This window comes from Liolophura sinensis, chromosome 7 (assembly GCF_032854445.1).
Source record: "Liolophura sinensis isolate JHLJ2023 chromosome 7, CUHK_Ljap_v2, whole genome shotgun sequence".
In the NCBI taxonomy this organism is placed as follows: Eukaryota; Metazoa; Mollusca; class Polyplacophora; order Chitonida; family Chitonidae; genus Liolophura; species Liolophura sinensis.
This window is the reverse complement of record NC_088301.1, coordinates 41,310,606-41,335,739: the sequence shown is the minus strand read 5'-3', so window position 1 is coordinate 41,335,739 and position 25,134 is coordinate 41,310,606. Positions and strand designations below refer to the sequence as shown.

Genomic DNA, 25,134 nt, shown 5'->3' with positions numbered 1-25,134 from the left:
CCACACGATGGGTTTTATGTCAACCTCCTGAGCATCCAAATCTGCCAGGTCTCCCCGAGTGCCACAATACTTTGGGAAGTTTGGGAAAACAGAAATGTATCAATCTCTTAATTAAACTTAACTTTGTCAAAGCTCGTGTGCTATTTTCAAACGCCACTTGAGTTTTTAAAACGTGCCGATGTGAATAGTTTAGTGTCGGTGTAGTAATTAATAATAGGGATATAATTGTGTATCCAAGGCATGTAATATCCTAAGGCGAGCACATCTGAGATCGCCTCCGCTTTTAACACGCTCTCCTCGGTTTTCACTGCTTGTGTGGGCCATGGCTTTCTTCAACCTTTCGGAACTCGGTACGTTTGTTTAGTTCCGAAAACTGTGCTATCTGCCACATATTACTGAAAATACAAAAATGAGGTCGTCTCCTTTCGTGATCCTATTAAAAGCTTACTTTTTACCACAACTACGATCAGTTTTGTGCAGCAGGGATGTCTTATTGGGAAATCGGAAATAGGTGATAGAAAGATAATATAGCAGAAAGGGATAGAGTTACACGCGCTAGTCACCATAATTAAGCTCGAGTCCAGCAGCAAATCAAATAGAAACCCGTGATTGGGTCATGTTTTCATCGCCAGCGTTTGGCCGTTGTTCAGCTGTTATGGCAATGAAACAAGTCCAACGCAAGGCAATAGCTGCCTGCGATCTAATTTTCTGAATTACTTCGTATTGTCTGTTTTCTTTATAGTACATTCCAGCGTGAGTGTTCGAATCCTGTTCTCAACAGATATTTCAACATGGACCAGTTTTGTCGGCTGGTGTAATATTTTTTTTTAAGTGCCAAATTTTGACATTCAGGGTATCTGTGACGTTCCTGCTAAATATTCCTTAATTTATCACCACCCGCTGAAATAGAAGTAGTACTGCTATTTTCAAAGTACTGCCAAGATGTTTGTCCTCGTATTCAACTTAGGTGAAATTTGAATCTATATTTGAGAAATTCTTTTATGGCTTCCATGATTAGTATCTATGTAAGTGTACGTCTGTACAATACTTTGTTAGGTATATACTTCCTTCTGGGTGTCATGCAACTTTACATAATCTCCCCTTTTTGTCTCATGCATGTAGGTTTACAAACTTTGATTCAGATTTTTTCTAAGTGCTTAAAGCATGATATGCAACTACGTTGAAAATGCAGATTTAGTCCTCCACAGCTCAAGTTTTCAAGACACAAACGTGACAGACTGGTTACACTAAGACAAAACAATACAAAGCATGGTTGCTGGTTGAGGACTAATGTATATATACTTTTTTACTATAATTGAAGAAAGAACTTTATAAAGTGTATATGGCAAACTCTTGGATTATGAAATAGGCAGCTGTATGTACGTATGCTATACCAAGATAATAGAGAAGAAAGAATGGCTGTGTAATTCGGGCCACTTTTATAATCAGACACATCATATAGGCTTGAATTTTAGCAACGTTACTAACAAGGTGTCAAGACGTTTTCACACTGTTTCAGACAACAGAACTCACTAAACAAACATAATGTTCTGCTTTCAACTTCGATATGGAACTAAGAAAGCTGTAGCTCGAGGCATCGTCACATAATGTGGGATACAACGAAACCATATACAACGACACAACATATGAATTTCAAAGATAGTTCTTTAACCCGTCTTCGTCTGTTTTTCCATTATTCATTATTTATACAGTGGTAAGGCTTTTCACAGTGTCAGTGTTATTTCTTTCTTTTATTATATTAAATATTTCCTCCTTCTCTTACATGTATACACTCAGAGGTGAAATCTCTAGTCAGTTGTAATCGTTTTGATGCATGGTCTGAACGATCACAACAAACTTAAATTAAAATTTTAAATTATCTTATTTTGGAAGGAAAAGGTGCATCTAACCCATATATATCTTTATCCATCAGTCGAAACAGTCTTTATTTTGAGGTGCAGCGAGTTTTGGCAGTGAAACAGTATTCCGTTACAATTTCTAACGTATATCTGCGTATAACTTAGGATGTAACATATTGTCACTTTTATCTCAATTCGTCATATTGATACATCCAAATGAGTCACAGATCTTTTGTCTAACTGGCCCTCTCTCACTGCGTCCGTGAGAATAAAGTTACACGAGAATTTCCTTAGGACTAGTATAATGACCAGACAATTGCTGAGCATTGAGAAGAAGCGGTTCTCTTCTAACATTTCCCTTTGACAATTATCCTGAGTTGCGCTGGCCAAATGGCGACCACTGTATCCGTTTGGAATCAAGAGCCGTTTAGTTAAACATCGAGGGCTAAGGGTCACAGCAATCGTGTGTCCGGGCCAAACCAATCGTTGTTAGACCCGATGATGCTTTTCTGTCTCAACTTCGACCCAATGAATGCTTTATTGTCTTGTTTGATCAGTCAGCCTGGCACATTAAATCTGTCTCTGAACGTCCCCAAATCTCTTACAGTGTCATTCCTTTATCAAAAACCAAGTCACTTTACAATGTCCACAAACATGATCCAGTGCTCGTATAATAATATTTTAATTACATTTTTATTCCTTTCCCATGAGAGTGGTGTAAGGGTGTATAATCACCACATCCCGCCACGATACTTCTCAGCGAAATATTAGCACGAATTATTGCGATACTCTTTAAAATCGGCGACGATGTTCTAACAAAAACATGTCTCTCTTTTTCAGCTTAAAGTGTTTACCCAAACGCAGAGCCTATTTTCGCGGCTTGAACCGGACAAACATAACCTACAGGCCATTCTTTGCCACGGCCAGTCAATTGAAACATCTCATTCGCCCAACCCAAGCAATTCTCAGCTAAATAGATGAACAGGTGCTACATGACAACATTTTCATCACGACCAAGGACTACAGAAAACAAACTTGTATAGAATTAAAGACAACACAGCTGAAATTTTGTTTTTATTTGATTTTAGTACAGTGGTGTTTTTTTCATCTGAACGGATTTATTGAAAAAGTTACTGTCCTTGGGGCTTTGACTGAACCAAATATGGAACCACATGTTAGTATAAATGGGTTTCAAGAACTTAAGACGTGGATTATAGTGTAGAATCTGTGCCACTGAACAATTTACCAATACATACTATTTATAGTAATACGGACTGAACGACATTGGGCAAAAGGTAAAAAACAAGTCATCTGCATATGTGGTACAACTTGATAATAATCAACCTGTCAAAGTGGAAAATGTTTACATATGTAGAATTCAAGTTCAGTGTAGATTTGTTTCCTTATAAAAACAAGGACGCCTACAACAAAATAAAACTTTCATATACCATTGCTGATGTTATTATAATATTATATATATATATATATATATATATATATATATATATATATATATATATATATATATATATATATGGGGAGCGGGGGAGGGGACTTCGTGGCTCAGTTGGTTAGCTCGCTAGCGCGGTGTAATGACCCTGGAGCTTCCATCAATGTTGTCGCTTTGAGTTCAGGTCCAGCTCATGCTGGTTTCGTCTCCGACCGTACGTGGGAAGGTCTCCCAGCAACCTGCGGATGGTCGTGAGTTTCCTCCCACCATAATGCCATTGTATAAGTGAAATATTTTTAGTACGGCGTAAAGCACCAATCAAATAAATAAATAAATAATTTTTTTTTTCTAAGGAAATGGCATTCTAGAAAGGTGAACAGATGGAACATATCAAAACAATGCACAATGATGTTGGTCTAAATCGACCTTACCTTCAGAAGTAACGTGAATCTATTCCCCAAACCACCTAAAGAGGCTAAACCGGAGATTTATGGCAAAAAAATCATACACGTTGGAGTCAAATCAAATTTTCGGTACTTACAAAGAACACCTCGACCTTTCAGAAAATATAAATAAAATGATTCTAAATTTTGACCCGTTTTATAAACTTTTCGAATTTGATACTAGTTTTGAACGGTAATACGTGCATAGACGAAGCTGATGTTTTTTTAAAAGGCAATTATTTGACCTATTCTTAAAAAAAAGCAAAATTGATTGGATTTGCACTGATCGATTTTATGGCAAAAATCTCTGGTGTGGCCTCTCTAACGCAATGAATTCTTTCAATTCTTTAACGCATGTTCTAAACTAATAATCCAACTTCCAACTGTAGATGAGCACGATTTATTGAAACAAATAGATATATATATTTTTTCTACATGCTGAAAAACCGTCGTGGCTTGTTTTACGTTGTTGTCTTCATCGACTAACATAGAAAATAAAACTTGACGCTGCGATAACATTTTCTGTCGAACATGTGAGAGTTTTTCAATTTTAATAATTTTAAGATTCTGTCACACTGACACTAACAGTTTAAAGTACGAATTCGCAGTTAAAATAACAAGATGTCGTTTATTTCAACGGTATACTTTGATGACTAAGTTTTAATGTATATAAATATTTTCGTTCATCCCCACTGATATAATGCTGAATAATCCTCAGTAAATTTGAAAGAAAGAAGTAGAATGAATTTTAGGCGATGGTTTCATATAATTGTTCTTTTTATGTATGTTAAATTTGACTGAAGACTGGATAAGCGAAATTGGAGACAGTAATAGTTTTAAGTGATGTAAGAAAAATTATCTATAGTTCTAAAAATCTATAGCTACAGTGCGTCAAATCTTCCATGCAGCCCGGCATCGATATTTGTTATTACGACATAACTTGTGTAATTTAATGTATCAGTTATGTTTCTCGGTGCAGCCGATCAGACAATTACAGATTACTACGCATTTTAAGCAATTCTCTTAGTAGCCAGTTTTAATAAACCACCCATACTGACAATAGAAAAAAAGATAAAGAAAATGGGCAACCCATTATATATATATATATATTATATATGTAAATGTTTATTAGTTCCCTGCCTTATTTTTACCTTACTCTGCTTAAGCCAAGGTGACATAGTTGAAGGATTTACATACCAGTTAGAATAAAAACAATTTTTATGAGGAAGATTTACCATTTGCCAAACTATCCCATTGTCGATCTTCATGCTTTAGTCTTTAGTATTTGAATGCCGTTATACTGGTTGCCTGTTAAGACTATTACTTGCCTTTTTGTACATTCGAGTTCTAGTATTACAACCGAAGATGTGCTTGTACTGGTAGATTTTACATACTGTAAGTGTTAAATCTACTAAATTCTTAAAACGCCTTCCTTGTCGTGATGCTACATTTAATTACTACATTTAATTTTTAAATTAAATATCTACTAAAGCACTATAGATATAAGAGTAGCCTATATTTGAGACATCGTCATTTAACCTATGTGTGGTCGATTTTGATACAGCAACTTCCAGTAATGCATGACAAAACTATAGAGTCTTCAGTATATCTCAATGACTTGCTCTTTCACTTCACAAAACGAAGGGGTGTTGACGTCGTTTTCGGTTAAAATATGTCCCATTACTTCCTCCAAAAGATACATTAAAATAGGTGGTATTATCGGGTCAGTTAAGCTCCCATTCTTGGCGAGTGTTTACAGCTATCTGGTTTATATAGATGTTAGAGTCAACACAGATTGTCTGGCAGGCAAATATTGGAGCACACAAGCGCACTAAAGACACGCATTAGAGGGCTGGGTAGGGTAACGCTTCTCGGATAAGCCAATGCTTCACAGCTCGACCACTGGAACCCAAACCGCTGTGCCTCGCAAATCCCGTCTGAGATGGCTGGGCACACTTACAAACCTCCAAACTCTGTATGACAGTCTTACAAGCACAGCTCTTAGCCACCCATTTCACACGTCGCATCTATTCATCAGGTGACTTGTAAAGCTGGCGAAGGTGTGTTTCATTCAGAGCACAGTACCGCTCCCACTCCTCTTGTAAAACTGATGTGTACTCTTGCCTGGTCCTTTCAGTGACGGCTGTCGTGTAGGTCTAGAAATCTCACTGTGAGGTCTAATTGAAGCTACTTTCATTTTTGTTGACATATCCCTAAAAATGGTTCAAAGGTTGTTGTGTCAGGTGCGAATTTACCTGTTGAGGTTCGCTCTTAAGTCCTGCCCAATGGCCTCTCGTGACATTAAATATGCTAACCAGCCTAATCAGCACCAAGAACCCACGCAAGATATACTTTCATATGAGGTCCAGGTGGTGAAGACGCTGGTGAGAAGAGAGCGTTGTATTACCACGGACAACTGACTGTTGGCAAAGCCCCGGTGTGTCAAATAATAACAGTGCTATAGGCGGATATGATTATACTATAAGAGATCACTGTGGATACCGTATTGTGCAGAGAAAGTCACGTCTTCGAAATCCTTTCTGAACGAGCAAAGGATTTTATTCCAGTTATATACATCACCTTGGTGAAATTTCAACCTTCGAACAAAACTCAAACGCACGTAGGGTGCAACACATGGTATACCACAGTTCACTTGTCAGGTGCCTTACAGACAAACCGTACTAAATCAGTTATTGGACACAGAACTACCTTATCAAATAAAACAAATGTCAACATTCTCAAAGACTATTATACACACTCAATTTATTTCACAACATCGCTCAAAAGTATGAAGAATGAATTAGCTTGGCAAGACATTGGCACATCTAACAAAGAACACAAGACTCTGGTACAATTAACTTGTACGTCTTTTGTACGTCGAAAAATAGTAAAGTTGACAACGCTACAATTAATTGTGATATTGAATAGCACTTTTGCCAAACGTAGAGAAGTAATTCCTTTTCCATATCCCTACCTTTGTCAACGAAGCTGAGAACATAACATATGTAAACATATCTGAAGTTAATCTAAAAAAGATATCACTGTGTGTCCCGGGAGAAAACATTTAAAGGTTTAAAATGTTTTTTTTTTGTTTCTCAACTGTCTTTTGTATACAGTGAAAATATAAACGTCCTATATTGTCTAACATCAGTAATGCACAAGGCCTAATTAAGCTATATTTTGTAAAGCGGACGAACGAATGTCTTTCCACGTAAGTCTGCAACGACTTCAGATTTTCAAAACTCTTTCCTATGAATAAACTCTTTACCCATAGCCTACACCACAGCTATTGAGGATTTAAATTTGCTATGGCGTGTTCAACTTTGGTTTGTCTAGCATATATTTACAAAATAAATTACTTAAGCATTACTTACATATAGCAGGTTTGCAGTTTTGAGATAAAAGTTATACAATAAAATGAACGCCAGTTCACTGTGGCACAACAGGCAATTTGATTTGTCATTTTGCCTCTTCTTACCATTGGTCAGTTTTGGGGATCTGGAGGGTATCACATGGGATACGTGAAAACTGATAATGGACAAGTGAGGTAGCTATTTCTAACAATTAAAACAAACCATGACCGGAATCTTTCGAAAACTGAAAGTCTTTGGAGGAATTAGTTCTCTTAACACAAACCCTGATTCTTCACGACCTTGGCGTCCTTTCTCTGACCTTAATGTCGGTTAGGGTTCTGATGTTAACATACTTAATGTAGAGTAGAAACAGCAAGAGCTTATAGAACGCTGATACAATTTGTCTTGTTTCGCTCTCCGTGCAGTAAACATCATGGTGTATTTCGATTTCCTCAATGGTAAACACGCACTCTATTCTGTGCATATGTTGTGCAAGAAAACAGTAAACTGAGACGCCTTGTCAAGTTTCTCACTATATCAGCTGGTGACTACGTCCAGTATTTACTGACCGCATTGTCAACGGTTCCCAGGGGTGTCCAGCTCAGACTCCACCACTCTCATCCTCAGTATATCCCTCTTCGTTCTCTGTATCTAAGTTCGATATCCCTTCGCGAAACCAGTGTGCCGTACCGGGTGTCCGCCCGCGCCCTGTGTATTCCAGTCCAGGTATCCTCCATGTCCATATATCCTCCGAGGTCTCTGCCCCCAATGTGCACCCAGTCTCCCTCATTTAATCACAGTTTTAACACAGACACCGTGCCAAGGACATCGATGTCCACTCGACTAGTCCGTAAGTCTCTTGACAGTGAAAATCCCTCGAAGCACCTTCCTGTCTACCTTGGGATGGCAAAATCTGCTTACGCAACAAAAGAATAAAGGCACTTTATTATACCATGTGTAAGACTGAATATAGGCTTAGCACATAATGTACTGGATATTTATCTGTTAATTGTGAACCACTGAACAGACATTCTTGACAACCAGTTTCAAAAGAACGAGTAATCGGTAAATATGCTGAAAAGACTCATTACCGAATTTCTTCTAATTTTGGTAAAGAATAGAAATTCGAACTTTTAGGCAACTCTGAATTATTACAAGTGCAATCTTCAGCAAAAGCCATTCATCAGCATGCAGTATCCCAGAAAGATTTGAAAATTGGCAATTCAGAGGTCATTAAATGCAAGAGCCAATCAGTAATTTAAAATTTCCCGATTCCAAACACATTTTACACATAAACATGCACAAATCATTGCAGGTATAGTATGATAGAGAATAAACTACTCACTATCACTGGGGGTGCATATTCATGTGGAACTTGAGTTCGTAAGCCTGTGAGAATGTTTTGCCGCACATGGTGCACATACACGGCTTTTCCTTGGAGTGCGTTCTTCGACATGGCTATCGTGTGCGGCGTGCGACGCGAACGCCTTTCCACAATGCTTACACTGCCAAAAGGAAACACAAAAGATCGTAAGTGTAAAGAATATGACATGTATAACAATTTGCTGTCATCTAACACTGATATTTTTTACAAATCAGGTGAGATAAAATGACACTAAAACATTTTAATAAGGACATCTGAATTTTTAAAAAAAGTAGTTCAGTAATAAGGAATAAAACTGTTTTATTGTAACCCACCTTGAACGGTTTTTCGCCCGAGTGCTGCCTGATGTGTGTCCTCAGAATGCTCGAAGCTGTGAAGGCTTTGTTGCAATAAACACATTTGTATGGCCTCTCTCCGCTGTGGACCTATGGACCGGTGAATGGATAAAAAGAACTGAAAACCTTTTTTTCAAAAATCCATGAACTCTTTCTGATACCAATTTTACTAATACCAACATTAAAAGAGTTTCAATAAAATATGTATAATTACAGCCCTTCTGCAAATATACAAGTCATCTGTTTTGGATAAAATTAAGTGTAGCCACAACATTATCGATACATGTATTCTCATGAGACTTACTACAAACCGAGAGTACATTATTGACCGTGTATAGTCAGATTGGCATATACATTGAGCGCTTAAAGGAAGAGTATATTAAACATGGAAAGGGTTGCGAGGAAATGGCGAGGAAATTTGAGTAGGGTGACACTTGAATCTAGTGAATGCAATGTTCTCCAAGTCTTGTCCTAACCAACCTCATTTTCTGATGGAAATTTATGGAAAATTCTGCTTGCTTTAATGTTGAACTTCTCAGCGTTTAGCAGCCGCTCAGTCCACATTCAATAATACGTCTTGATGTAGCGATTGTCGGATGCACACATTTTATCTCAGTCTGTGAACATCAATTACTGACTTTGGTGGAATAGCTCTCCGATTGATGCAATAATTTATTTAACATTTGATGCGTGATTTTCGGATTTTTCGCGACCCAGGCAAATACGTTTTCAACCAGACATGTCGTTAAGTGGTCTGTGGGCTATTATCGCCTGATTCAAGATGAACTAAAGGCAATCAAAACCGTTCCGACTGGTGTGTATCTTTCTTTGCTGCTCTCTCGATCCTTTTTCTCGCTCGGAGTATAATTATTTTCCACAGGCCCCAAGATGAAGTGGTGTAGCGTTCAGACTACAACCTTCCATATTAAGAAAACAATTTTCGCTTGTTTTGTTGGATGTGTATCTAGCTAACAAACTCGATTACATACGATCGCGCATGGATTCCTAGATCCTAATTTTCTGGGACTGGGCGGTCCCTTCTGGCCTTCATTGACTTTAGCGCGCTGCTGTAACTAGTAATCTGATGTCTCAAGCACGGATGGTAAACAAAAGCCCGTTGCGAATAGAACCGGCTAGTGTTTTTCTTGATTGCCTATTTAAGAGCTTCACGGGCGTTAATAAATTCCGTGTACGAGGCTGGAGGTGTTGGTGTGAATGCTGTGTTGTCTATTACACATGTTGAAATTCCCAAAACCATGTTCCATCTTGGCACCAGTTGTATCCGTTAAGAATGGTGGGTCGCGGTGATGAGGAAGGAGACAAAAAAGAGGGGGTTTATTGATAGGATTCGGGGTGTAGAGTCGGCACAAGCGTCCATCGTGGAAGAGAGCCAAGGGTCCACGGTCATAGTCTCTATTGCCTAATCCATGTAATCTCGGCTCACATTTGGGACCAACGAAGCGCGCTGAATAATTCATCATTGTAATGATGGAAAACTAACTTTCTTTTGTGGTGGAGGGTTCGATCTCGAATCTCAGCTCAGCAGTCATAGAAAACCGCGGCCCGTCAGGTTGGCCACATTCAGAAAGCGTATCGAGTTTTCCCAGAACGATCAAAAGTGGCGGGTATGCGGCGAAATCTCTATCTTCTGCTTCATTGTGTTCGGTCAGGGCAAGTATCGAGGAAGTGAACACTGCGGCCAGATTAAGGGCTCGACACAAGCTTCTTGGGAGCACATGTTAGCACCACCATCGGAAATCAAATAATAAATTAATTGTCTCTTTTCAGTTACAGAAAGACACATGAAAGAGGTCTAAGCCTGTTAGCTGGAGTCTCCGCTCAGAGGGAAGCCTAAGTCTCCCTAGCAGAAGATGTGTACAGAGCGGTAATTAGGACATTGCTTAGTTTATCCCGGTTACAGTTCCGTGTATTAAACTGTCTTATTTAACACAGTCACGAACACTCCTCATCGAATAACTTTAAATGAAGAGGCAACAGTTAAATCGACCTGTTTTATCAGAGTTACCCATATTTGGTTCAAGCTAAATATGAATGACGTATAATTGTCTTGTGAATAAAAACTGATAAATTAATAAATTAACGTTTGGAAAAGGGCTTTTGAGTTGTAAATGGTGAAACAATATTCAAGTCACGCGATAAAAAAACTTTTTTTCTGAATGTTTTACAAGGAATCCAGAGTAAAAGCAATCCACACGTGAAACATGTTATCTCTGGGGTATAAGTATGAGAAAACAAAATAAAAGAACTGAATGTTCTTCCAAGTCACCGGCTCGATGGTTGGGCAAATAAAAATGTGTTCCCTTTTGCACGGTTATAATCTAATCTTCAGGTGATATGTGTATAGACGCCACAAATACAGTAATGGTGTGAGTATAGTGAGGTGTGAGTGGTGAGGTTAAAGTTCGTTGCAGTCGAGGGTGCGTGAGGTCGAGGGTGAGGTGTTGGGTGCCTGTGCACTGTGGACAATCCAACTCACCCGCATGTGTTTGTTGAGGCTGGACGACTGGCTGAAGCTTTTGCCGCACACGAGACATTTATGAGGTCTATGCTTTTCGTGAACGTGGAGAATATGAATGCGCAATCGGTCTCTTTTCTCAAATGATCTGGAATGGAAAAGGGATTTGGTCCTTATTTCAACAAACGTCAATCTTTATTCAATTTATTTCATGTACCATCGCTAATGACGCTTTCCTGATGTCACCGATTCTGCTATCTTCCGTGTGTTCAACACAGGGCAGAATCTATAGCTTACCACGATAGTGCCATTCGCGGAAGAACAAAAAATAAACCTTGCCACACCCATTTCCTTTTGAAACGGGAATACTGAGGTGATCACTTTCTAGAATTTATCGCCATTTTCAGATTCTGGTTTCCGTATTTATTTATGTTTACGTGGACTTATATCACCTTACCTTGAGCACAGATGGCACGGGTACTTCCTGTCTCCCTGGTCCACACACCGAGTATATTTCAGGTGCTTGTCTCTGTAGTATTTGTAGGCAAAGACTTTACCGCACCGTTCGCATGTGTAGCCTTCGCTAGCTAGTAAAAAAAAATTGTACTACAGTTGATAAAATTGCCTGTAGAATTCATCGCGAATGAAAATATGCATTATGAATAGTAACTTAATTAATAATATTTTAAAGTATTTAACAGACACGCTTGGTAAAATGACAGGATAATAAATCGAGAATTGTCATGTTATTTAATATTGAGAATCATGAAATTGATGAATGATGATGTACCAGAATAACATTGCCAAATAAGGTTTGCTGGAGGATGTGTGATGGTAGCATACAGATGAGTACTAACTATTACTGATGAACTCACTGTCGGCCTCCTCTTGAGCACCACCGTCGGCCATTTCTTTCAGAGCAACCGGAACCCCCATGAACTGCAAATAGCAGTCTCCATACCAGACAAGGAGTTCTGTCCCCTGAGGAATGTCCTTGCACACCTCGTACCATATTTCCCCCTCTACCTGGACAGCAATGAGGTTCTGCTCTTGGGCATAGCGTGCACAATTCACATAAGCCTGCCAATTACCAGCGTTCCCTCGGCCATCGACAAAATGACTCAGTTTTCCGTCTTGAAAAATCTGGTGGAAAATTACAGGTATTTAGCGACTGAAGCAGTTCAGATTAATAAATGGCGTCTTTTTAATTCTGGCAATGAAAAAGAATAGATGTTGTGCGATATTTAAACAAGTTCGTAGTCTGTAAAAATTATATGAACATTGGTATACAATCTGGGGGTTTAATGACCAAAATGTTCAAGCTTAGAATGTAGCTGTTATATAGACGCAGTGTTGTGCTTACCTCCCACATAAATGAATTATCATCGTGAGTCTTTTATCTCGCTCGTGTTGACGACTCGTCCTTTAAACGGCCCATACCGAGTGCCTTTGGAAATCACTGTCTTTGTACAGAAGACACCATAATGGATCGCACCTGCGAATGTCGTCTGATAAATTGCTAGACCTAAAAAATAAACATCATTCGGTTATTTGTTATGTTTGAAGAATGAGAATATTATGTACGTATGGTTCACGGCGTGCTATGTCTTAATGCTGTTGATTTAACATTTAAAAGCGGATCTGTAACGTTTACGCAGGCCAATCCAATAGCGTGCCATTGAAAGAAAACATAAATCTTCGATTTATTCACATGCAGTACTTCTATGAGGCAATAATAGCATTTTTTTAAATGCATGTCGCGTAGAGAAAGTACAAATAGAGATACGTCGTCAGATACCTGTTCCAAACTCTATCTGTGGGAGGTCCTTGTCTGTTTTACTTTATTACACACTATCCTCGACATTTGTAGCACACGATTACATTCAATTACCAACCCCTGCCTTTATTAAGCGTTCAGTTTGTTTGTAACAGGTGGGGATTATTGGTGAGTGAAATGGGGTGGCTGGCTGCATGGCCAATGTCTTTTGGAATGGTAATGAGTGTGGACATTCAGCAAAGAGTCCAGGCCCACTTCCCGTTCCTCTCCACCCGAGAATGACGCAGACATGCACCAGCAGTGTAAAGCATTGAAATATTTGGGTCTGGTTCTGATTTGACTAACAAGCAGATCAACTCATTAGACAGTGAGAATATATGGAAATTGTGTGGAAGTTCACCTTGGGGGAGTTCAAGACCGCTGGCATCGACGGGTCCGCTTGGCGCGGGGGCAGCAGACTTAGGTGAGGTCCCTGCCACCGGTTGGGCGGCACCAGCCGACAAGATCCGCTCAATACCTGTGGGTTAAATCAACATCTTATAGCCAGGTACATAAAGACACAGTGTTGATCAACAAAGATAGCTAACCATATCGAAGGTTCATGGTTTGAGCTTATAATCTAAAACCATGAAACTGATGATGAGTTCTTCAAGCCCGAAGGTGGGCAATACAAAGCACAAAGAGTGCCAGCGTACAGGTAAAAAACTGACAAATATTTGCCTTTTCACCTGGTCAGCGTTCCCGCGAAGAATCAGTGAATAGCCGTATCGATCATCCCAGAACTTAGCACCATTGTGGCGCAACGATACAGCACAGAGATAGCATAGCGACGTCGGCGCGTCGGAGCTTGGGTGGGATGGAACATAGGATATACACGGAATAGTAATCGAATCTAAACAGTCTCTGGGTATGAACTCTGTCAACATAGACTGTCCGACACCAAAGCCGTAGAACGCCAGGTAAACAGCTAGACACGTACATATGGTAATACACTCTTATAGAGTAATTACGTCCCACAAAGACACTAGTGGTGAAGTAAAAAATCAAGGAAACATTTACACGATCACACCAGTTATGTGGAGTAAATTCCTTTTGTAGCTTCCACTTTGCACTGGGCATATTGTTAGACGGCAGACACTATGGACAAACAGGTTACTTGTGGACAGGCTTGCGCGCTCCCAGCCAAAACTAAGTCAGAATGGACTGAGAAAGCGGACTGTGTGAACACCATAACCAAAATTAAAATAGAACGTGTTAACACGGGGTGGGGCAATAACCCTGGGTGGGTAATGTTGGATGGAATGTCTTGAATGGAGTACTCAATGGTACATTTAGTCATGCATTAACCCTACATGAGATAAATCTGGATGGAAAACTAACACTTCGTGGATTATTAACTCTGAATGGAACGTAATTATTGGATGGAGGATTAACAATTAATGATACATTATCTCTGGATGGGACGTAAATCTTAGATGGAGGACTAACACTTAGTGATGCATTAACTCCGGATGGGACGTAAATCTTGGATGGAGGGCTAACACTTAATGCAGCATTAACTTTGGATGAAAAGAAAATCTTGGATGGAACACTGACACTTAGTGGAGTATTAGCCCTGTATGGGATGTAAATCTTGGATGGGGCACAAGCACTGAACTAGAGCATTAAAACTGGATAGAGCGTCAACCCTGGATGGAAGGATCACTAGATTTGATGAAGGCTCTGCTATATATGGGTTTTATGCTGAACTTTAGCACTGATTTAAACAATATTTCATATTGCTGCATATCCGCATTTGGTGCATATCCGCAGCGCGAGTGAAATGAGATAGAGGAGTGGGATAGGCTATGCACCGTTGAAGACGAAATAACATTACCTTGATACACTTCATTACAAGTTTGTTTTCTTTTCCCTTTTTTGCAAATGGTCTGTATCTAGGACTCGTTTTCGGTGAGAACCAAGCATGTGGTGGGCTCTGACAGAAGACTGTTCGCGTGTTCCGACGTAAAGCACGCTGAACACTGAATACCGGCAAACTATAAGAGGGCATCTATCCACATCTTTAAGCTTGAACTCAATTGATTTGGGAGGAAAATCATCAAATGCTTTAAAAAAATTTACACAAGGATCTATAAAAATTCCCCAATGATTAAGTCCATGTAAACAGTCCGCGTAATAGATGGCCGCTGATCGTTGGAACATCAACGCCATGTTAAGCGGACCGGCCTCGGTAACTATAGAGAATCTATGCACGCGGTGTCCGATAGCAAAGTTGTGCACTGACATGAGACAGTATGTAAAAAAATAAAACATACGTACAGTCGGAATTTTATCAATCCGATTAAATTTCACTCTCAATGCTTCCTGACTTACTGAGTGAATGAAGTCCAGGTTTCGTCGATTTTAAAATCATGACAAGGTTGAAGAGATATAAATGTAACCTTTGAAACATTTTTGTACCGTTGTCACAATCAACGCCTTCTTTCTTTAGTTTACATTAAGTTGTGTAAACCGTGCAAAGAAAAGAAACTAATAAAACATACAGAACGCCAGACGATGTTGATTTTAGCTATTGGATAGTAAATACATTAAAAATCTAAGTATTAATTATTCACTGACCATCTTTGGCTTGTGGCGACTTTGTTCTTTAGTGTCCACAGATATCGAACTGGTTCTATTGATGTCAACATGCCTCAAATTACATTGAAAGGCCAAAGACGCATTTTAATCCCCGTGAATTTTCATAATTAATGATCAAGTTTCACATATAACTGTCTTGCCGAACTCAGTGGAAAGCAGTTTCCTACAAGAAATTTCCGGCACACGTATAACAATTAAATTTACATGCGTACTTTGTTTCATCATGGGGCGACATGTGCAATCAGTTTGATTGTGCGCTGGCTAGTACAAAAGGTATAACCAGTGTCACTTGCGTCCAGAACATGATCTGAATTTACGGGCGTGCACACAAACGTTCGTATTAATGAGAAAAGTTCAGGCATTATGTACATGTGGTTCGTGATTATTTCCAGTACCGTTATCCATCGCGAAAATCTCAGAACAAATGTATGATTTGAAAAATATGAAATATATATGTATATAGCTGATAACTGGCTTATGCGGTACGTCTTCATTATATTATATAGGTATGTATAATTTTACCAGTTATCAAAAGTAAACGTTTTTATCAAAACCGTACAATCTTTAAACCTATTTGAAACATGTATAGATTTTGAGTCAAACTTTTCAAAAATTTTGACTCTCTTGTTTCATCTACGAGCAGATCTAGAGTAGAAGGTGATCACTTGAACATGTAAAAATAATCAAAGGCGCAGATGGTCTATCCTTGAAGCTGAATCGTGATTATTTGTTTAGCAGCAAAAGGAACGCACTTTGCCAAAACAAACCAGCTGTTTGGGAAACAGTCCGTCTCACCTTACACTAATACAGCTCTGAGTAAAGTGAAACTCGTCTTAAATCTTGTCTTGAGAAATAAAAGTATCTTAAAAGTAGCCTGCTGATATAGAGAAAATCTTCCTTATGATTTATAATTATAATTTTTTGTAGGCCTATTATTTACAAATTAAAAAACATCAATATTATTATCATATAGATTTTATTATTAGATTAAATTAATTATCGCCCTAATTATCTCACTTTTACTCAAGTTTACGTTTCGCGAGCAAACGGGCTTGATTTTTTTTTATTCAAATATATATATATGTATATATTTTGCTTATGATTTCGCGGTTGAAATTGTAGTACTCGATAAAAATTATTACGGAGATTTTCCCCAAATTTGATTGGAATCTGTCTCCGGGTACAGATTCCTGACGGAGAAAATCCTTTATTGATTTGGCTAGTGATACAGGTCGAGGCCTGGCCCTTTACAAAACGAACAGATCGCCTAGAAAGCCTATGTTAAGTTAAACCCAGTCTTGTCGAAGGTGATCAGATGGAAGATGGGCACTGAGACGAGCGGTGTTGCACTAACGTTGTGATAGGATTACTCCCTAAGGTGATTACAAGTCAGTGACGGACGCTGGTCGAGAATTGATCCCACATCGACCTTTGCCGTGCCTTGGCTCTCAAGGCGCTCCTTGCCGAACAACTTTCATCCCTGTCTTATTTGTTTAGACAAAAGATAAACTCTGTTTCTGTTACCGTTGGGCAAATGGCCCTGTTGGAAGACGTTCTTAAGCCCCAAATCTCTATGCCGTTGCCTCTCAAATCTCCAAGTACACAAAACACTTCGTTAGCTCATCGATCGGCGACTCTTCGCGGGAACCAGTCTTTTACGGTTGCTAATTTCTGTATTCATGACGTCTGCAACTCTAGTGTCGGCTGATTATTTTCCCATCTTGACTACATCGAAAAGAAGGGGCAACATGGGCCTGAGCAAGCACATCGCGGGCATTTGGGAGAAGATTTTTCTTTCGATTTTTTTCAGCAAATAGATCCGGAAGGATACAATCTGTGCCCCTATGGTAGGCCGGGATACAACGCAAACAAACAAAAACCCGTTAGCAGCTAACAACTATCAGTATTTCATTTCACTACAGAGAGATAAGCTGTCCCTGGAAAAAAATGTGAGGTTAAAAAATTAAAACAACATGTACCCCCCGAACATGGGAAGTTCCCCCAAACAGCGAAACGCCAATTTAAATAACCCTAAGAATCCTTATAAATTCTGAATTACTCTATGCTCTATGATACTCTACGCGGAAGAAGATTGAATGAGATATTAACGAAATGTAAAGTTTAAAACTATTTTTTGCTTGCTCCCATACCTTGTACTAGTGAACCACAATAAATATATACATACAAAGTAAAGAAATTGAAATGAAAAGGGTTAGCATTGTTAGTGAAAGTTGACAGTTGACGTCTGTGAGATAATCAACCCAAGTTACATCATGCCGTGTGACGGTCACGTGACCTCTTAATTGTGCCCTATATGATAGCGCACATTTTTGACAGAAATGACATTTCTGACGCTGACAAGGGCATGTTCGGGCATAGCTTTAACCGAAGTCGTTATCTGCACGGATATCAGTTGATTTGTCGAGGAAAGAGATAGTAGAATAATGATTTTGAGACATTTAAATTAGGAAGAGAACAAAACAATTCAGACAGGTTGGTTGATGTATTCCTTGCCTTTGGTTTCTGAAATGATCTGTAGTCCTTGTGATCAAGCCATTACGACAGAAAAACGAAAAATTAACAAATAAATAAGTATATGCACATGTAGTGTTCTGTATTAAATTTCTTGCAATTCATAACAATTTGTGAAGAAAAAAGATTTGCTATAAGGTTGGAATTAGACGTTTGTATAAATGTATTTGAGTCTCATGTATGTTAAGAAATTATATACAGCTCAAATGCGGTATGTATTATAAAGACAAACACCCTACACATGAAAACGTGAAAACCTCCTAGAAAACCTCCTAGAGCTTTCCTTTCTGTCACATGTGGTGTGGAAAGACAATATATACACCCACATGTTCAATAGCTATACTGTTAAAAAAAGAAACATCGTGACTTTTTATATTTTATTTCTTTATTTGTTTATTTGAGTGGCGTTTTAAGCCGTACTCAAGAATGTTTCACTTATACGATGTCGGCAAGCATTATGCTGGGAGAAAAACGAGCAGAGCCCGGGGGAAATCAACGACCATTCAATTTTGACTACATACTAACGACGAATGTGATGAAGCTGTCTTTAAAAATAAGAAATTTAACGATTTTTTTTTGGCAAAAATGTAGTTTGATGAAGTTTTTTTCTTACTTCTGTAATGTTACAGAATATATCCATGCATTCACTTTTACTTGTGTAAATTGAGATGTGTGTAAACGTTTACACCTTGCAAACTTAAGCTCTAAATACGGTAAATCACTTACTTTACCTTGATAAATGCTGGGGTACATTTATTTTAATTCTTTAATAAAACTAGTTAAAAGCATCTAAATGTCCATTAATGGTTTACCATGCTGAATCCATCTAAGACGACTACGAATACTAGTTTGTAAGAGGTAACATTTTCCAAGTCTTCTCTGAGCTTTATGAAGTTTAAATTATTAAACAGTAGAAAAAAAAAACGTTTACAAATAATAGTTCGGGCAACATAAATGGATGGAAGTCTTCATTACATGGAATAAAATATTTTGAGTTATGTGATTGCGAGGCTGCGCTCAAACCAACGCCCTTGCTCCTGTATATATGCGTATGTACCATGGTACCCTAAGGATGGTGGACTTGTCCCTGCATGTCGTCTGGCTTAGACATCCATCATCACAGCTGTAACATTACAGTCCGCTGGTCTTAGGTCCAGCCCTATTGTTCCCATTGTTATGCCCTCAAATGAGGTACACATTTCACACGCGCGTGAAAAGAAATGTGTCCTTTTATTGATTCCAAAACGCAAGTTGTAAAGAAATTCGATATGGGTGAAACAGAGCTAAAGGACAAGGGAGCAGGATGAGGTTTTATGTTCAGATGACCGGAAACATAAAATTACATGACTTTCAAGGTGTTGATAATTTTTGTGAAAATGCGATTTTTTGTGTGAACCATACCATGGTCTCAATACATTGTCCTGTATAATATCCCTAGGCCATTTCGCCTTTTCGAGATATACTCTCCCTAAAATAGTGGGCGTAAATGATGGCTTTATCACAGCAGTTCATAAGGCACTCTGTGTATATAATTTATTTATCCACAGTAATTTTTTAAAATTAATACATGATCCAAACAGCGAAAAAAAAACCTGTGTGCCAATATAAACTACTAAACTATAGTGGTTTCAGGTGTGTCAGTTTTGTGTTTTGTTCTGTATTTAAATTCCTTCAGTTTATAACAACTTGTCGTGAAAAGAAATGGTTAGACCGTTTGAATTAGACTTTATAGTAAATGAATCTGGTCAGATTTTAAATCTCATCTTAAGAAACTGTATACAGTTAAAACACACTATGTATTCTTACGTATTATCAAAACCAGTGCTGTGCAGAAATAATCATAAATAGATTAGAATATATATATATATATATATATATATATATATATATATATATATATATATATATATATATATATATATATATATATATATATACATATATATACATACTGTTTGTTATGTATTCTCATCCATGTATAATTACTAGATTTATTTCTTTGATTTGTGTTTTACTTATGCCGTACCCTTTTTGTTCTAGCTATAGATATTTGGTGTAAATATTGTTAAACTGAGGGGCTCGCAGTTTATTTTGATTTTGATAGATTTCAAACTTAGCTTTAGAAATCTGTACTTGTTCTCGGAAGCTATGTGTAATTGTATACCTTTGTCTGTCAAATAGCCCGATCCACTTTAATGGTTCTGCGCGTGTCTCATATTTTGCAAAAATATCTAACACAATAATAAATGCCGTAATTTAGAGTCGTCATTCTTTGGCGTTACTGTTCAGAATTCTATATTCCTCATTTTCGAATGCCATTTCTGGTGTCATTTTTCCTCATTTTCTGGTGCCATTTCTGGTGTCATTTTTCCCTCATTTTCGATGCCAATACACCGAATATAATGGACATAGACAGAGACCATGTAATCGGAATAGCCGGGTAAAATAAACCAACCACCTTCAAAGTTTGAGATAGTATAGACGCTACATTTTCCAGGTCGTGTTCGTATGTGAATTTCCCTCTTGTTCCCACGATTTCCATGGGTTTCCGAGAGCTGGCATGAGTCTTCACCGAGCGATATTAACGCACACTTTTTTGTGTATATTTTTTCGATGGTCAAAGATCAACATGTTTTTCTATTTCTTTAAGCTGATAAAATAAACTAAGGGTAATCAAATTTTACATTTTGAATCTCTCCACCAGGCAATTCAGTCAGCTGTACCCAGCCGGTGACTGTGCTCCGCCAATTTTCATATGGACATGCAGTGTAGTGTGTGATACAGATAAATACGCATATAACGTGTAATAGTATACTGTATTAATTCGCTGTTGTCACATTAGGATTACAGCGTCTAATTTTACGATAGTGTGAAATATAGTGTTTATTAAATGATAAATCTTTGAAGATTTAGATCATAAGATTTTATTATTTTGTTATTTAATGTTAAAGATAATGTTTAAAATGGCACCAGATGCCAGACTTTACACTTGCTGTCATGTTTTCACTCTTTTTACTATTGTTTTGTGTCTGTCCGTTTGCTGAATCTCTCTTTTTTGCTCGCTATAGCAGACTCAAGGCTAAAATACTCAATAACAAAATGCTTTTGACTCCTCATAATTTCTGCTGTTTTCGCGCGCCGTTCCAGACTTTAAAGGTGCTAAAATATTCAACTTACTCTGATATTCTGACTGCATGTTTGTATCGTTGGCTCACTCAAATCAACGCATATAGTTCCGAATACCGCACACTCAAGTTCTGAAGGTGTATTACTAAAACGTAACAAGTACATAATTTTTCTTTTCAAAGGCCCGTTGCACGATGAATAGACGGTTTCAAACAGTGTCATAAGTATGTGTTCACGGCACATTTAGCACGAAGGGCCCCAATAAACGGTAACTTCACACTGTGGTGAATAAGGTTGCTGTCCACGTGAGAGATACCCGACCGATGCTCCTCGACTATAGACCTTAAGAATGGTTTGAATAGACATGTTTACACTAAGGTAAAATTAACCCTAAATCCTTGATAGCAAACATGGATAGACCCAGGTGCTGTAACTCTATCTCTCCTACAACTCTTGTCTACGACAGTTGAGCGACAAATTATCCGGTGTATTAAGGGCCAGGTGTCCCCGTCAGAAATTCTGGCAAGCTTTCGACGTACCGATCTGCCGTAACTTTTTCTTTCGCCCAAAAAAATTTTCATGGTGGAATGAAATAAAATTTTGCCGGTATACACAGACGTCAGTATAGCGCGACTGGTCGGGTAAATCACACCGAGGTCATGTTCGGACCGCACACCTATGTACACATTTATATTAATGCATTTCGGAGGTGAGAACAGGGCTTTTTCTGCTGGCAAACAGAGTCCGAGTAAACTCACCGCGAAACTGGTATACAAAACACCCGTAACTCAACCACAGGTGGTCGGTCGGCGAGAGTAAATCTTTCGTATACACCCCACCGTCAGAGGATTTTCATCCAATTTATAGAGGCGTTAACAGGTAAAGAAATCATACGACAACACAGGTGAGTTTTCTAGTTTTTCCTAGATTTCACTAGTTTGGCGAATTATATACGCATGAGTACAAGGCATATAACAATAACATAAACATGACGTTATCTACACGTATATACTTCCCAGAACTTAATCATGTTTACAGCAAACACATGTAATTTACAACAATAAATCATAATAATACAAGTCAATTTAAAAAACAGATCTATACAGACAGATCACAAAGTTCATTGTGAGGTAGTAATAAGGGATGTTATTTTCTTTTTGTAGTATATATACTAGGAATAGCAAAATAATTCCCCTACAAAACCACCCACAATAAACCCTCTCAGATCTTACATATTTTCACAAAAATTAACGCGACCATTTGGAGTTCACAATTTCCAAAGTATCCTTGATAAAAAAAAAACAACTTACCATGGCTAAGGTCTCCAATCTTCAAACCAGACAGTGCATGTCCAGGGATTTGTAACTGCCCAGTTGATCCACTGTTTTTGGCGTAACCGTATAAAACCATGTCCAATTCGTCCTGAGAAAATGTAAAACCAAGGAAGGGCAAAGGAGGGGTGAATCGCACGGTGGATAACAGTGCCGAGTTCATTTGGTGGGGCATGGACGGGTTTACCATATTGGGGAATCCTTGTTGGAATGATCCTGCGAAGCATGGCTGCCCAGGAAATCTAAGTCGATCCATGGGAAATCTGGAACAAGTTTAACACTCATATAAACTTGCAAGTTACAAAAAATGCTGATCAGAATTGTAGTAATGTATGCTCCATTGTAACTCAGAAAACATATTATAAATGTGTGCGAGCAGATTTAGGTAGTGAACTATATAAGTGTGAAGGTCTAAACACCGTTAAAAAGGTGTTTTTTCTTGAAATAATACAATAAAATATTATGGAAAGGACCGATTGCTGTAAATGATAACAGCGGTGGTGTACTTCCATATTGCTACCATTATATGTAATAGTCTCCTCTTATACTAGCAGGCACATGAAAATAACACGATGTAATTTTCGATTTGTATGGTTTCATTTTTTACTTAGTAAATTAAAGACATACAAATTTATTCAGTCAATAAATGGTTTCGCACAATTTTGTACAAGAGCAAAAATATCAGCCCTTAAGCAGATTTAATTTTTTTTCAATGGATGACATTTAAGATTCATCATAAAAAGACAGACGGCTTCCAGTCAAATTAAAGATAATAAATTACTATTCCGGAGAGCCTATTATTAACTCATGTTTAAAAAATTCGAAGAACTTGAAAACTATTTAAAATTATTAAAACTCTAACTTTTAATAATAATATTAATAATATATATATTAAAAAAAACTTACCCGTGCATTTGGTGATGAAACTGTCCGATGACGGGGAAAATATTTGGTCTTAACTGTTCCATTCTGTTTGGTTATGAGAGGCTGGTCCTGAAACAACTACACTGTCCAGATGACAGGTGCCCGAAAAGCTTGCCTCTTCGGCTGTTGATCGGGGAGTTCTTTGGTCGGGATCTATCCTGTACCTTTAACTATAATCACCCTCAGCTCTCAGACTAAATCTCTTTCTCGACTCCCTCTAACCAGTCATGCGTCATTTTTGTCTGCATGCGAGCTGCGCATGCGCAGCAAGGGTATTGTACCTATATTGTTGAGCCCCCCTTGGAGGCCTGTTTACCTATCGTTCAGATATAATATCACTTCGGCTTCCTCTTTCACACCGTGCGATTTAGTGACAACTTCATTCGCATTGGAAGAAATCCTAGCCGATTTCTTTTGACATGTATGTTTCCCCACGTGCGGCTCTTACGGACCAATTAAACACAGGCCCAGCAAGCCAGTGGGCCCACGATACTGCACCCGAGTTAATCTGGTCACAGAGAGTACTAATGGAAAGACCGCCCTGGTCACACTGTTAACAATACTCCCATAATCTTTAACCTTTTTATGACATCCTAGTTACTGCCTTGCTAAGACAATGTAATCCTTAATTTCCTGTTTCTCTTATTATTTACCACCCCAAGTTCGGTTAAATTGCAAGAAGAATGCATTAATATGTCAAGACTTCTTCCACTTGAAATGTCACCGGCCCAGTGGTTAACTATGCCATATTTAATATTTAAAGACTGATTTTCCATACTGCACGTCATAAAACAAACACGGAGGAAATTGAGGATTACAATTTTGCAATTACAACTGCTTAGAGATCCATCTTTTGTTGTATCCTGTCAGAATTTGAAAACAGCCTAGACATGTTTTGAAGTAAAATAACTGATTTAAAATGTAATGGTTTAAAATCATTCCTCAGGTTTTCTATTTGGAATTAAAATAATAAGTAAAACAAAGATTATGTTTTTATTAACAACGGAGAAACAGAACATTAATCCAACATGGTGAATACAACAATGGTTCGGTATGGCCGACATAATAATCTGGTGATGATTTGAGTAAAAAAAAATGAAAAGCTGAACTAGAGCGTCAAGCTGGTACAGAGGCGAGTCGGTTTTTCTTCACAATTTTAAGATACCAGATTTAATTTGGGGCTGTTAAATATTTGGGATTTGCTGCTAGATGTTGGATTATGAAAATCAATGCAAACAGTGGTTTGTGTGGGCCAAAGAGTTTTGTGTTCAGCCGGCGAAGTTCCCATCAGCTCACAGCAGAGAGCTTCCCGGACTGCCTACCGCCCAACGACCGGGCAGAATGAGATAATGAACACGCCACGGAGAGATTAATTTGTTTATTAAAATTGAATGTAAACAGAGCAATTAAAAATCTCACAGTGACATCCGTCTAACAAGAGACACTCAAACAGTTGCTGCTGAACCGTGGTCGTAGATTAGGCAAGGAAATAGGCGTCTGGTGT

General features: G+C 38.3%; 1 protein-coding gene across 1 annotated transcript in view; it reads right to left on the bottom strand.

The window, feature by feature from the left end:
* Positions 1-8,452: 8,452 nt before the first annotated feature.
* LOC135470922 (PR domain zinc finger protein 14-like) overlaps positions 8,453-25,134 on the bottom strand; it is a 40,443-nt gene continuing 23,761 nt past the window's right edge. Inside the window, 10 exon segments of the mRNA XM_064749971.1 lie at positions 8,453-8,559; positions 8,562-8,610; positions 8,804-8,914; positions 11,322-11,448; positions 11,758-11,887; positions 12,164-12,443; positions 12,664-12,696; positions 12,698-12,825; positions 13,478-13,594; positions 22,686-22,969. Of these exon segments, the coding sequence (XP_064606041.1) occupies positions 8,453-8,559; positions 8,562-8,610; positions 8,804-8,914; positions 11,322-11,448; positions 11,758-11,887; positions 12,164-12,443; positions 12,664-12,696; positions 12,698-12,825; positions 13,478-13,594; positions 22,686-22,969 (1,366 nt within the window).